This window comes from Carassius gibelio, chromosome B22 (genome assembly GCF_023724105.1).
Source record: "Carassius gibelio isolate Cgi1373 ecotype wild population from Czech Republic chromosome B22, carGib1.2-hapl.c, whole genome shotgun sequence".
In the NCBI taxonomy this organism is placed as follows: Eukaryota; Metazoa; Chordata; class Actinopteri; order Cypriniformes; family Cyprinidae; genus Carassius; species Carassius gibelio.
Window position 1 is genome coordinate 18808877 of NC_068417.1, and position 15227 is coordinate 18824103.

At 37.0% G+C, this 15227-nt stretch overlaps 1 protein-coding gene across 16 annotated transcripts in view; it reads left to right on the top strand.

Moving 5' to 3' along the window:
• Nucleotides 1-15227, top strand: part of LOC127986809 (protein NLRC5) — a 229160-nt gene that overhangs the window by 35400 nt on the left and 178533 nt on the right. Inside the window, exons 21-26 of one of the 16 annotated variants that reach the window (XM_052589044.1) lie at nucleotides 6238-6411; nucleotides 6793-6954; nucleotides 10130-10294; nucleotides 12208-12372; nucleotides 13322-13498; nucleotides 13618-13788. The exons of the other annotated variants lie outside the window; for them this stretch is intronic. Of the exons in view, the coding sequence (XP_052445004.1) occupies nucleotides 6238-6411; nucleotides 6793-6954; nucleotides 10130-10294; nucleotides 12208-12372; nucleotides 13322-13498; nucleotides 13618-13788 (1014 nt within the window). The remainder of the gene's footprint in view (nucleotides 1-6237; nucleotides 6412-6792; nucleotides 6955-10129; nucleotides 10295-12207; nucleotides 12373-13321; nucleotides 13499-13617; nucleotides 13789-15227) is intronic. 16 annotated transcript variants of the gene reach the window in all.

Genomic DNA, 15227 nt, shown 5'->3' on the forward strand with positions numbered 1-15227 from the left:
AATTTTTTCATGATTCCCAATTATTTAGATTCGCAATTTATAATAGTTGTGCAGTCTTTCCAATTTTATTTCAATGTAGAAATTATCTATTCATTTCATTTTATATTTGGACAGATTTGTTACGTGACAGCATTAATGAAAGTTTCTTAAGGGTCAATATCATGTTATCTGCATCTCCTGCACTCCATCAAGCCACTCTTATAATAGCAGTCATCACTCAAATTAATGCACGACTCTATTATCTGTATAGCATGTGTGTAAGACTCTAATACAATTATGAAGTAATAATTTTATGACAAATAAATATTTCAGTCAGTAAAACTGGCTGTGTCTATAGTAGGCTGTTATGGACTACACAGCATTTTTATATTATTTTTAAATATTTTTTAAATGATTATTATTTTAAATTATTGTCGCTGGATCAGTACGATACTCTTGTAATAAAGTAGCGGTGGTAGCAGACATATTTTGGGTATCAGTTCTGGTTGAAAAGAAGCAATCTAATCCTGTTTACATGAAATAAGCCTGCTCCCGAGCAGGTTTAAGCTTACGGACCTGTTGCTATGACAGCAGCTCCGGGATTAGCTTCGAAGAACCAAATGATCCAAGATCATGCCAAATCGTCAACATTCAAATCCAGCTAACTGAGTTAGCGACGTACGAAGAACAGGCCCCAGGGCTTAAAGGAAAATCCCGCCACGTTAGACTGGCAAGCGCAGGTCTGAGAAGGTCCACCAGCTCCACAATGAGTTGTCTTGGGAAGCAATTTTTTTTAAATATAGCCACGTCATGCAAAATGTCAAAAGGGCTTAAGTTTTGCTGAATAAAAAAACTGACATGGACTAAACGGCTCCGTGTCCGGCTCGGTCTTTGATTCAATACAAGGACACGTTGGATCGCTGCCATAGTTGGTCGCTTACTGGACACCACCATGCTTACCCATTTATAGATCTTAGCCATTTAGAGCCAAATTGTTTGCCAGATTTTAATTATCAAAAGTGATTGCCAACTCGCTTTAATTACATTACAAAAAAGCCTAGGCTTATTACCACCATGTTAGTTCTGATACTACATAAAGTCAACTTCATAAATAGGCCTGTATCCATTGCGAACATAATTTATTATTAGTCTTAAAATGTCCATAACATAAAATCATTGTTGTCATACCATAGTTTGACTTGTACTGCGCTACGCTGATTTCTAAAGACTGCTGTACAGTAGCGTCTTGAGCTCAAACAACGCTAAGAGAGAGCGTACGAATGGTCCAGACCAACCTTAAGGTTAGGTTAAGAGAGAGGTTAAGGAATAGGTTAAGAACTACTAAGCGATAAGAACGTTCTGGGGAACTTAACACTGTTTTTCAGTAGTACTGCCATAACTTCTGCTGTGTTCTAAACATCTGTTCTAATGGCTACATATAAAATAGATATAAAAAGACGTATAAAATAATTGACACTCTTAAATGTCTCGCACATGTCATGCTTGTGAATGTGGCAAAAAGTTATCGAATTTAAGTTGATTCGTCCAACCCTTCTCAAATGACAAGTGAACAAATTTGACGAAAGCACGCAAAAAATGCACGGCTAGAGGTATAGCCAATGAGGCTATATCTCGGCAAACGGTTTGGCATATTGAGACCAAACTTGGTGTGTGTTATAATAACCTTGATTTGAGACTATCTGCAGTGTTTCAACTCAGCGCCAATTAGTGGTCAGGAGATATGAAAAATGCATATTTTGGCTTATAACTTCTGAATGATTTGGCCAAAAATCTCACAACTGGTGTCTTCAGATGTCAAGTCGAATGATATCCAATTTTGCCGTGTCAGCCATTTTAGGCGTTGGCCATTTTGAATTGTTTTAAAATGCTGTCTTTTTTGAACGCATTATCGTGGATCATCTTCACATAAATTTGGTTACAGCGCCACCTATTGGTCAAGAGTAATAAACCATTCATAAACCATGAATAATTACACTTATAAAAATGCTAATAACTTTTTAATGCATTAGCCTATTTCAATGAAACTGGTTTTAAAATATTCCCTGGTTTATGCCAACAACGTAGATTCCAAATATGCCAGAAAAAGCCAAACTTCCTGTCCGCCATTTTGATTTATGTTGAAAACCTACTTTTTCGAACTCCTCATCAACCGTTAGTCCAATTTTCACCAAAATTGAATCAGAAGATCTTCAGACTGTCCTGACAAAATTTTATGGATTTTGTATCGATACACAAAACTGTTTTCGCATACCATCGCAACAAATTTGAGGCATCATGCCAAAATGACACTTCAGGCTGTATCTCTGCAATGCTTTAGCATATTAATACTAAACTTTTTGTGTTATTGTCATCTCACACAGAACACACCAAAATGATTTGATTACAGCGCCACCTGTTGGTCCAAAGTGATAGGCCATTTAATCTTATTACTTGTTGTATTTATGATTTTTCAACCACTTCAATTACAATCATCCTAAAATTGGTTTAATGCTCATTGTTGCACTTGGTGTGATGCTACATGCCATGCTTAGCTCCTTGACATTCCGCTGGAGTGCTTGGCCCCATCATTTCTGCTTGCAGCTATATTTATTATTATTCTTCCTTCTTCAGACTAAGAGTCTATGGCAGCCCATAGAACCGATTGCGGGAAAGTTGTAATGGTTTGACATTCTGATAGAGGACAGTGTCAACATTAAGTACACAAATTTTTGTGTGAATTACGAAATTTTGAATTTTTTGAAAAACCTACTTTTTCGTACTCGTCCTAGACGGTTTGTCTGATTTACACGAAAATTGAACCAGATCATTTTCAGGCAGTGCTGACCAAAGTTATGGAATTCAAATTGATTCATAAAATCGTTTTCAATAAACGCTTGAACAAATTTTACATAGCGCTTGCAAAAACAATCGTAAGGCTGTATCTCTGCAATGATTTATCATATTCAGACCAAACTTGATACATGTCATAATAAGCATGACCCGAGGCTACATGCTGCGTTTCGGCACAGCGCCACCTCCTGATCCGGAGATAGGACAAATTGCTATTTTTGCTTATAACTTCTGAACAGTTTGTCCAAAAATCATATTGGTCATGTTAGATTCAGGGCAACATGCCGAGTCGACTGATATCCAATTTTACCATATCGGCCATTTTGACTGTCAGCCATTTAGAAAGAAGAACGCATCAATGGATTATTACGAAACTTGGTATGGGTCATCAGTGCCACCTAGTGGTGAATTGTCACGAGACTCATCTAATTAGACTCCTGAAACCGTACCAAGTCCTACGATACCAAACATGCTAGGTTTCGCCTTACGGTTTGTGTAGCGTTGTGATTTAGCACTTAAAAACCATTTGGCTATATCTTCCAAACCACTATTCTGATCGAGACGAAACCACCGTCAGAAATTCGGAAACATAGGTTGATAGCCATGCACCAATGCCCAAATGCCAAAATATTGATAGTAAGGGGTAGTACAATCAAAGTCATGTGTCAGTCATTTTTATGTGTTTTTTCATATAAATGTCTATAACTCTGAAGTGAATTGAGATATTCCCCCCAAAGTTTACACACATATGTATGGACTCACTCTAAGGACACATAAAAAAAATGGTGGGACTGAGCCTCTGGGTGGCACTTTAATAGAACAAAACATGAAATTCCCATTGACTTCAATACAGTTTTGTGAAATAAAATGCTATACTAAACAAATGCATTGGTGTAATACTATGAAACTCAGAATGTGCTAACAACACAATCCCCTGAAGGTACTCAAAATAATTTGAAACAAAAGTTATAACAAAATTTCCAAAAAGGCTAATAACTTTTGAATTAATCTGGCTATTGAAATGCCGCTGGTCTTAATAGATTCATTGGGTCAAGTCGAAAACATAGATACCAAGTTTTGCTTATTTGGCCGAACTTCCTGTCCGCCATCTTGATTTTGAATCAAAACCTACTTTTTCAAACTCCTCCTAGACCGTTTGTCCGATTTTTACCAAAATTGAATCGTATCATCTTCAGACTGAGCCAACTAAAAGTTATGGATTTCGTGTCTATATACGAAACTGTTCTCATTTAGCGCATCAATGAATTTGCTGGAAGGATGCCAAAATGCATTTGAGGCTGTATCTCAACAATGCTTTGACATTTTAGCACCAAACATTGTATTTGTCATTGCCACCTCACACTGACCATGCCACATCAATTTGGTAACAGCGCCACTGTAACAATATTCCCTTTGTAATCATCGGGAAGAAGGAGGCGGGAACCGGCGCACAATCAAAAACTCATTTTAATAATCAAAAGTAAATACAAAACGGCGCACCAGCCCCTCACGGACGACTGGTGCGCATAAATAAAAAGCAAACATAAAATAATGTCCCAGGCCTGGTCCTCTCTCGTCCTTCACGGTCGTCACTCCAGTTTTATATCCTTCCATCTCCTACGTGGGACTCGATACTAGCGGTGGGGCTCAGGTGTAGCTCATCTCCAATCACTACACCTGGCCTCACTCCTCGTTCCCACGCCTCTCGGCCCCGCCCCACTCGCCACATACCCCCATCGCCCCTCGCAGGCCGGGGGGTACTCCCGAGACTGCGCTCTACTCCCCCCCCCCCCCCCCCCTTCCCTCCGGGGGAGACCGCTCACGGGGACCTGCGGGAACCTGGGGGTAGGACAGACGAGGCGAGAGAAAAGGAGATGGAAGGAGGAGCGACAGGGACGAGAGAGGGGAGAGAGGAAAAAAAAAAAAAAAAAAAAAAATTCCGGTTCCCAGACGCACTGCTGCTCGGCCCTCCACCGGCTGGGTGATCTCCTCCGCGGTGCCCGGCGGTGGCACTGGACGGCCCTCGGCGGACGGCACGACACTCCTCCGCCGCCCGGTGGACGGCGACGGCTCCTCCGATTTTGGGCAGCGGCAGGAGTCCCCCGTTCCCTGCCCCTCCGGATTCCGTCACGGAGGCGGCAGGCTCCGGCCCCCTGGCGAACGGCGCCGACTCCTCCGCTCCCTCACGGACGGCAGCCGCCCCTCCTTGTCGTGGGCGGTCGGCAGCGAGCTCGCCCGTCCCCGGCAACTCGCTCCAGCCCACCGCCTCGAGCGTCAATGGCGGCACGTACCTCGCCAGCTCGAGGGCACCGCGGATTCACCACAGCGGCGAGGGATCTTCAGCAGCGCGTCCCTCCTTCTCCCGGGCTTCGGCACCACTGTAACAATCTTCCCTTTGTAATCATCGGGAAGAAGGAGGCGGGAACCGGCGCACAATCAAAAACTCATTTTAATAATCAAAAGTAAATACAAAACGGCGCACCAGCCCCTCACGGACGACTGGTGCGCATAAATAAAAAGCAAACATAAAATAATGTCCCAGGCCTGGTCCTCTCTCGTCCTTCACGGTCGTCACTCCAGTTTTATATCCTTCCATCTCCTACGTGGGACTCGATACTAGCGGTGGGGCTCAGGTGTAGCTCATCTCCAATCACTACACCTGGCCTCACTCCTCGTTCCCACGCCTCTCGGCCCCGCCCCACTCGCCACAGCCACCTATTGGTTACACGTGATAAGCCAATAAATCCTATTACTAGTTTTTGTGTTTATTGTTTTCAAGCCAATTTGCCTTAAATAATCTTAAAACGGTTTAATTACTCATTCCTGCCGTTTGTCTGAAGCTGGCTTCTGTAGTGCTTGGCCCCGTTATTGTTGCTTTCATCTATATTTTCAATTTATTTATTTTTTAACTACTTATTGTTATCTTTAAATATTGTGTTCAATATTTGGAAATTCAAATTAAACAAGTCTTACTTTAGTATCATTAATATACTATTATAGTTTTTATTACCATTTTATATTGATATTTATTTTATACTTTTTAAATATTTACATTTTAAAGTAGAGTTGTTTTAGCAAATAACAAATAAAATAAGTTTAAGTTTTCTATTCTATTTTATTAAAGTGATTATTCTTTAATTTTACTTAATGTTTATTTTAATTCAGGGAACAAAATGGTTCTAAAAATAAGCATGTTATAAAGGCATTTATGTTTTTCTATTGGCTAACAGTTTTGCAAATATCAAAATGAAAGCACAGAAGAACTTTTTGGAATGTTTTATGACAATATATTTTTCTATTTAGGTTTAGATTTTTTTTTTTAAAGCAACATTTTGCTTTATGGATTTCTATTTTATTTAGAGTAGAACATGATGTACTTAATATCAATCTATTTTTTCCCATTTACAGACTTTCAGACTGCGGTATCACTGGAGAAAATTACAAAACCTTGATTTCAGTTCTGAGGTCAAACCCTTCACGCCTGACAAAGCTGGATCTCACTGGAAACTATCCTGGAAAATTAGGACTAAAGTGGCTCTTTAAATTACTAGGGGGTGCAATGGGCAATTTAATGAACATCAGGTAATAAAAGCATTCAATTACTTCGAGACAGAAATGTAGTCAGCTGTTTGAAACATATTAAAGGGGGCAGATTAGTTGATGTGAAACTGAATAACAGGTAGAGTTGCAACAGTCACAAAATTTAATTTCATGAGTCTGACAAGTTTTGTGACACAAACTTAATGTAAATAAAAATTATTACAATTTTGACAGATAATTAATTCAATCATTCATTAATTTATTCCCTGATTAGGTATTTTCTCAGTAAAACTAAATGGAATTATAATAATTGACTTAAAAATTACACTGGACCCATGATAAGTATTGAGATGCAAAATGTAAAAAATTATAACAGTTATATAATCCAAACTTCTCTTCTAATTTCTGTAACTTTTTCACAAGTCCTGCTGCAGAGGAAGCGTATGAATATCTCTTTAATGTTCTTGGTACAAATCCTTTACTGCTCCAAGAACTGGATCTGAGCACAATTAAACTTGGAGACCTGGACTGGGAGAAACTCACCACACTTCTGACGAATTCTCATTGCATAGTGGAGAAAATAAAGTAAGGGATTATGATTTTAGACATTATACATTTTCTAATCTGTTAAGTGTGTCTTTGCAAACTTTTGTTATTTAAGGAAGTTATGGGAACTAGTGTTGGGCGATATGGTAATTTTTCAAATCGTCATATCGTCAGCCCGCGAGATCGATGATACACAATATTATCGTGCATGTATGGAGCAAGAGAGAAACACTTTGTTCTTGTCATAGCAGAACTATTTGGTGTTTTAAACCGCGCAGCTGTGCGAGAGAGAGCCTATGTCTTATGTCTTGTTATTGTCACTGTATGTCTGAGCCTCGTCACAAGCATTTCATAAATGACTGCTGAGGTAGTATTCTCAAGTGAAGCGAGTTGAGGCCTGGACCCGGAAACAGTGCTTCTTACAACACTTAACAACCGAATAGGTCATCAAGCTTAAAGCGTCATGGCAGAGCACTGAAGTCGGCTAGTCGATTAGTCTGTGCAACCCCTAGTATTTATGAATATCTGACAGAGGTGTCAAGTAACAAAGTACAAGTACTTCGTTACTGTACTTAAGTAGAAATTTGGGGTATCTATACTTTACTTGAGTGATTATTTTTCAGCCGACTTTTTACTTCTACTCCTTACATTTTCAGGCAAGTATCTGTACTTTCTACTCCTTACATTTAAAAAAATAGCTTCGTTACTGCTATTTCATTTCGGCTTGTTTTCTTTCCGGCTTGTCATCATTAAAAAAAAAAAAAAAAAAAAAACCTATCGAGATAAATCGCGCCATCCGGATGGAGTGAATTTGACTGTGGTTGGATGAAAGGTATAAACATATACCGTTCCGACACCCTATTGGTTTGTACGCGATCCATCGCACCTGCACATGACACAAATCTCATCACACTCCAGCAAGGACATAGCCAGTTTTGGGTTCGTTTATCAAAAAATATATTTCTTTAAAGTAGAGTTGGGTATGGAACCTGTATCCGATCGCCTCCGAGTCAGTCCGCTTAAATTTCACATGAAACCAGCGTCAGACCGGTCTCCCGTCTTTCAGCGCGCTCTTCGATCCAAGTATACGTCTCTGCAGGAAAGTAATGGGAGTTACCAGATCAGGGTGTTTTTACACCATGATACCTGATTGGATAACGTCATAGTGACGTTAGGTTTAGGGGTGGGATTAGGTAAGTGCGATCATTTAGATTGCATGATTTAGAAACACCCAGCAGTTTGAAAACACCCACAAGGTGATAAACGCCCACTTTTGCACTGCAGAGACATCAGTCTCCTTCGATCCGCAGAGGCGCAGACCGCGAGCGGAGCAGCGCATGCGTTGCGCACTTAAACAAACAGAGGACACAAGGTATGTGTTAATCGATAGATTGTTAGAATATCCGCATCTGTGCAGTTCTTTGTCATAAATACAGTTTACAAAAGGTCACGAGGGAGCAGTCGGTTTCTCATCTGTAAAGTTTTCGCTCATCACACCACCGCCGTTTCCTCCAGCGAAAATCTAGCCCTTAACACATATGAACGGCCACATACTTTAATTACACTTATTTTTAATATACTTAATTTAATTATACGTACTTTATACATACACTACTGTTCAAAAGTCTTAGACACGTTAGCATTTTCACTTAAAAGAATGGTGTTCGGCCAGTTATTTATATATTTTGCTGAAGTGTGTCAGTATAAAATATCAGTTTACATTTCCAAACATTCATTTCGCCTTTGTCAAACTGCTTGTGCATTCAAAATCGCACTAGATTATTATTAAAATTAATGGCAAACTGATATTTCCTACTGACACACTACAACAAAATATATAAATAACTGGCTTAAAACCCTTTTTTGGGGAAAAAATACTATTTTTTCCATAAGACTTTTGCACAGCATTGTATTTTAAAAACGAAATTGTTGCTACTTTATAAAGAATGAGCATACAGTAATTCACAGAACGGATTAAAGACAGTGGCAGACAGCACTCATCTTAACTAAATATCAGAGTGATTGACAGAGATACAGTAGAAACATTATGTGTGGTTTTGTGTTAAATAATGACCCAGATTGTGAAATACATTTATTAGCCTTTGATTAAGGGAAGCACAACTTGAGAAATGAGAGCATCCAAGCTGAAAGCTATGGATTTATTTAAAATATTTGTAATGTTCTTTAAAGTTATCCATAGTTTTTTTTTTTTTTTTTTTTTTTTTGTGGTTCTTTTTTTTTTTTAAGTATCGGTTCAGGCACCGTTTAGGTGCATAGCAGATGTACCGAATACAAGCTATCAATCAAGAAGGTATCAGGATTATGACTTATTTTTCAGTTTTAGTTTTTGATTAATCACTTGGATTAATCATTCATTTTGACAGCACTATAATGTTTATTGTAAATAGACAACCATACAAGTGTAATTGTTACTAAGCCTGCACCAATGTTCTTGTCCATTGCCCTCACAGATTCCTGCAGCTAAGCTTGGATGTACATTTACATTCCATTAAAGGTTATTGATGACATGCCTCTAAAGTTTGACTTTTTGGACCATAACAATAGTTATTGGCAACTAGTCATCATATGTCTAGTTCTTTAATGTATTTGCATTGTACTAAAGTGCGTTCATTTTAAATGGACATATATGAGGAAGACCTGAAGGTCGAAACGTTACTTGATTAAATTCCTCTGGAGCAGTAGTTTTCAGTGTTCAGACTTCACTTCTTTATTTGTCTATATCATTTAGTTGTCTTGCACCTGCGTCCTAATTGGATGTTTGGGATGTGCACACCATTTTTGTATTTTCATATATGCGGCTGAAACAGGAAGCCTATAGTGCATCCCAAATTTTTCAACATGAACATTTTAATATAACATTATAGTCATTATGGCCTTTAGAAAAATGTTTTTTGAGGCGGTGGGGTAGTACACAATAGGCCCCTGTGGTGCGGCCTAAGCTTTTGTTGTTAATGGCATTTTTTCCCCCTTACATTACTTTTACTTTTATACTTTAAGTAGTTTTTTAAACCAGTACTTTTACACTTTTACTTGAGTAAAAAGCTTGAGTTTATACTTCAACTTCTACAAAAGTCTTTTTAAACCCTAGTATCTATACTTCTACTCAAGTAATGAATGTCAGTACTTTTGACACCACTGATATCTGATAATCTGATCTATTCTTAATGAAAAATAATAATGTTTTTGTGTTTAGGCTGAATAATTGTGAGCTGACAAAGAAAAGCTGTTCAGTTCTAGCTACTATTCTCTACTCCAAAAGCAACCTGAAAGAGATGAACCTGAACAACAGCCGTCTGCTGGACTCAGGAGTCAAAGTGATCTGTGAGGGACTGAAGAAATCTAAGCTTGAAATACTAAAGTGGGTACATTCGCACATCGTGGAAACACAAACCATTACTTAAATGGCAGGAATATAATAATGTAGTACTGTGTGATTTAATGATTTGGACAAATTTGATCTGCATATATATATATATATATATATATATATATATATATATATATATATATATACAGTGGGGATCGAAAGATTGGGCACCCCTTGCAGAATCTGTGAAAAATATGAGTAATTTTCAAAAAATAAGAGAGCTCATACTAAATGCATGTTATTTTTTATTTAGTACTGTCCTGAGTAAGATATTGTACATAAAATATTTTAACATTTATTCCACTTACCTGATGATCCTTGGCTGTCTTTCTGTTTTGTGATGGTTGTGCATGAGTCCCTTGTTTGTTCTGAACAGTTAAACTGAGCAGCGTTCTTCAGAAAAATCTTTAAGGTCCTGCAGATTCTTCAATTTTCCAACATCATTAAGAGCTGGGGGGTGAAAACTTTTGGAATTTGAAGATCAAGGTAAATTGTACTTAATTTGTGTACCGGGAAACATACAAGTATCTTCTGTTGCTTACGAAGGGCAGAACTAAATGGAAAAAAATTATATTTCAACAAAATAAGACAAATCTGGCCATCTTCATTGTGTTCAAAAGTTTTCACCCCCAGCTTTTAATGCATCTTGTTTCCTTCTGGAGCATTAGTGAATGTTTGAATCTTTTTAAATAGTTGTGTTTGAGTCCCTCAAATGTCCTCAGTGTGATAAGGTGTATCTCAAAATCATAAAGTCACTGCTGGAAAGGGTTAAAATATGCAAAGATACTGGAAAACTGAAGAATCTGCAGGACCTTAAAGATTTTTCTGAAGAACGCTGCTCAGTTTAACTGTTCAGAACAAACAAGGGACTCATGCACAACTATCACAAAACAGAAAGACAGTCGAGGATCATCAGGATCATTAGGGGTGTAACGGTACGTGTATTTGTACCGGACCATTTCGGTACAGGGGTTTCGGTGTGTCACCGACCTAATGTTTCAAAGGGCATCACGTGAGTGTGAACATCACTACAAATAGGAAAAAAAACGATTGTAATTCAAACGCAGCTCCCGTCAGCATTTAAACAGACCTTTGCTCTTAATTCCGATCGGTCCAACGCAATAACGAAATCTGAGCAGGTCTAAAAACAGAAACTGTTGATGCTGCACTTTACACTTTGGAAATGTTATATATATATATTTTAAATATGAGCAGGCCTATAAGCTGGGATTGGTAATGCTGCACTGAAATCATAGTTATTTATTTATATTTTTCATTATATTTTATTATATGATATTGGTAAATGTAAATGTACTGCAGGGTTATTTGTGTAAACTGAGGTGAGTATTCTTAAAATACATTGTAGCAGTTAGAAAATGAAACCATTATAAAAAAAATTAAAATCTATTAAAGCTTTGTGACTAAGAGACTGAGAGTATTTTAATTAGTGGAGAACTTTGCAGCAGTATTTTATTTCATTCTTTTTTATTTTGTATATATTTTATTAAAAAGTAATTAAAAATAGTTTATAGTAATAAACAACCTGCAGTTTAATGTTTGCATTTCTTTCCCTTACTGTACCGAAAATGAACCGAACCATGACTTTAAAACCGAGTTACGTACCGAACTGTGATTTTTGCGTACCATTACACCCCTAATATATATATATATATATATATATATATATATATATATATATATATATATATATATATGTATATGTGTGTATATGTATGTATATGTGTGTATATGTATATGTATGTTTATGTATATAATATATATGTGTATATGTATGTATATGTGTGTATATGTATATGTATGTTTATGTATATATATATATATATATATATATATATATATATATATATGTATAGTTTGTATTATTTTTTTTACATTTTTTGTAGACTCTCAAACTGCAGTATCACTGAAGAAGGTTATACAGCTCTGGCTTCAGCTCTGAGATCAAATCGTTCTCACCTGAAAGAGCTGGATCTCACAGGAAATGATCCTGGACAATCAGGAGTGAAGGAGCTTGTAAATGTACTGCAGGGTTATTTGTGTAAACTGAGGTGAGTATTCTTAAAATACATTGTAGCAGTTAGAAAATGAAACCATTATAAAAAAAATTTAAATCTATTAAAGCTTTGATATGACTAAATGGCCTTTTACAATCTTGGGAAAAAATACTGCTTGGCTGGAAGGGAAGCTAATGATTTATCAATTAAACGACCTTAAAAAAATAGCTAATGGCATTGGCTACTTACAAATGTGATTGTTTTGCTTTTTAGAAATTCTACTTTAGTTACAGTAGTGATAAAAATAAACAATTAAAATATGATAGTGGTTATTTGGAGCTGATGAAGTTTAATTTCACATCAGATCTTGCAGCTTCTCTACACTCTTAAAAATAAAGGTGCTTCACGATGGCACCTTTTCTGTCTAAATGGTTCCATAAAGAACCTTTAACATCTGAGGAGTCTTCCTTTTTTACAAAAGGTTCTTTGTGGGGAAAGAAGGTTCTTCAGATTATAAAAAGGTACCTTTGACTGAATGGTTCTTTGTGAAACCAAAAATGGTTCTTCTATGGCATCGTCGTGAAGAACCTTTTAAGCAACTTTATTTTTAAGAGAGTATTTCTTTAGCTGCACATACAGAAAAATGTCCTATTGCAAGTTAAGCAGTGGTATATTATTCTTGCATCTTTGTTTTTCATTATTCTGCAATAATTTAGAGTCTGTATCACTTTCCAGTCATAGGCTTTGTTTGACACTATATTGATCTGAACTTGCCAAAAAGAAAACACAAATATTAAAAAAATAATGAAAACCTGAAATCATGGATAAGCACAAGTCTAGAGGACCAGGTGTTCTGTTTATTAATTCATGTTAAGGAACACAGGTTACATGTCTGTTACTTATAAACGTCTGTTTGATCATGTGATTTTCCATTTTTATGGAAAATTAAAATAGTTCTAAAATATTAATATCTTATTGCATATAATGTTATTAATGTTTCCAGGTTTTTACAAAGTCCTGCAGCAGTTGAAGCCTGTAAGTATGTGATTAGAGTTCTCCGTATAAAAGACCCATTAACCCTGAGTGAGCTGAATCTGAGTAAACATAAATTAGAAATAAAGAATGTAGAGCAGCTTGCTGCCCTGATGCAGGATAAACACTGTAGTCTCAACAAACTTCAGTAAGTATTATTTCCATTCATTGTACATTTACAATATCTTAAATCAGATGAAGTGTAATCACTGAATATTGGCATCAAGTACCTTGTGTTGGTAAGTCTCCTCCTGTTCATCATTTTAGGCTGTGTGACTGTGATCTAACAGAGGAAAGCTGCTTAGTTCTTGCTACAGTCCTGAGATCAAACTCCTGTCTGAAAGAACTTGACATGAGCAACAATAATCTGCAGGATTCAGGAGTGAAGAAACTCCAGAACGGATTAGAAGATAAATACTGCACACTGGAGAAACTTAGGTGATTCAAATGAAAATTTGATTTTAATATATATATATATATATATATATATATATATATATATATATATATATATATATATATATATATTAGGGCCGGGACTCGATTAAAAAAATTAATCTAATTAATTAGAGGCTTTGTAATTAATTAATTGCAATTAATCGCATTTTAATCGCATATAAATATTTGACCTGAGAACAGTGAGAAGTAATTTTTTTTTCACATGGATTTATAGTATACCATTGAATAATGACTGAATACAAAAGCTTAAGCAACAAAATATTGTTTATTTTTGTTCAACCAAGTCTAGCAGACCAGTGCAATTTTTGCAATTAAGTGTAGCAATAGCATATTTAGAAACAATTTAGAAATAGTACATTTCAGAAATTCAGGAAGCTTATAGGTGCTGGAACCTTCTGTAAAGTGTTTTTTAAGTAAAACACAATGCTGTCAATTACATTCAGAACATTGGAAACACTGACTATTAGAAAACATCTCTCTGTTGCTTCAGAGGCCATAACATACTAAATCCAACTCTCAATAACCTTGGCCAAAACAATAAAGAGTTCAACATAAACTGCCAGTTGCACCAACAAAATAATACATAGTTCAACATAGTGTAAAGTCCACGCTAGCTGCTATATGTTTTGCGTTGAGGTGATACTTGAGGCTCGATGTGCTGCGTGATATGCGAACACTAGTTGGTGCTCCAGTATAATCGGTCCGCCGACACTCATGCAGTGAGAAACATTCCGCGGTGCAAAAATACGTTATTAAAAATGCGGGAATTTTTTTTCTGTAACTAATTAATCTTAGTTAACGCGTTATTTTTTGTGTACTTAATTAATGTCAATTAACGCGTTAAAGTCCCGGCCCTAATATATATATAGGGATGGGTACCGAAACCTGGTATTAAACTGGCCCCGGGGCTAAATTATCAAAGGCCCTAGTATCAGTAAGATCTGACGGTATCGGTTCTGCTTTCGGTACTAGAGGAAAAAAAATAATGTACCATGTATTTTTGCTTAATATTGTTGTCTTGCTCATTTAATCTCGCCAAACATTTCTAATGTGCGATCATATTAAGACGTTTGTCTGTGAGATCTGGGTGAACTCTCATGCGCGCCGCGGAGGCTGTCTGTCAGTCGGTCAGTCACACACACACACACACCACAATGAGCGCACGCACATGCATTAACTGTCCGTAAACTCCTGCTTAATAATAAAGAGTGACGATGGAGAAGAGATTTGATTAATGTAATCGTGCACATTTTATCTCTCCAAACATTTCTAATTTGCAATATTATTAAGACATTTGTCTGTGAGATCTGCAAGAACTCGCATGCGCTCCGCGGGGGCTATCTGTCAGTCACACAACTTTGTATGAAGCGGGAAAACTCCCGCTTCATACAAAGAGTGACGATGGCGGAGAGAGCAAA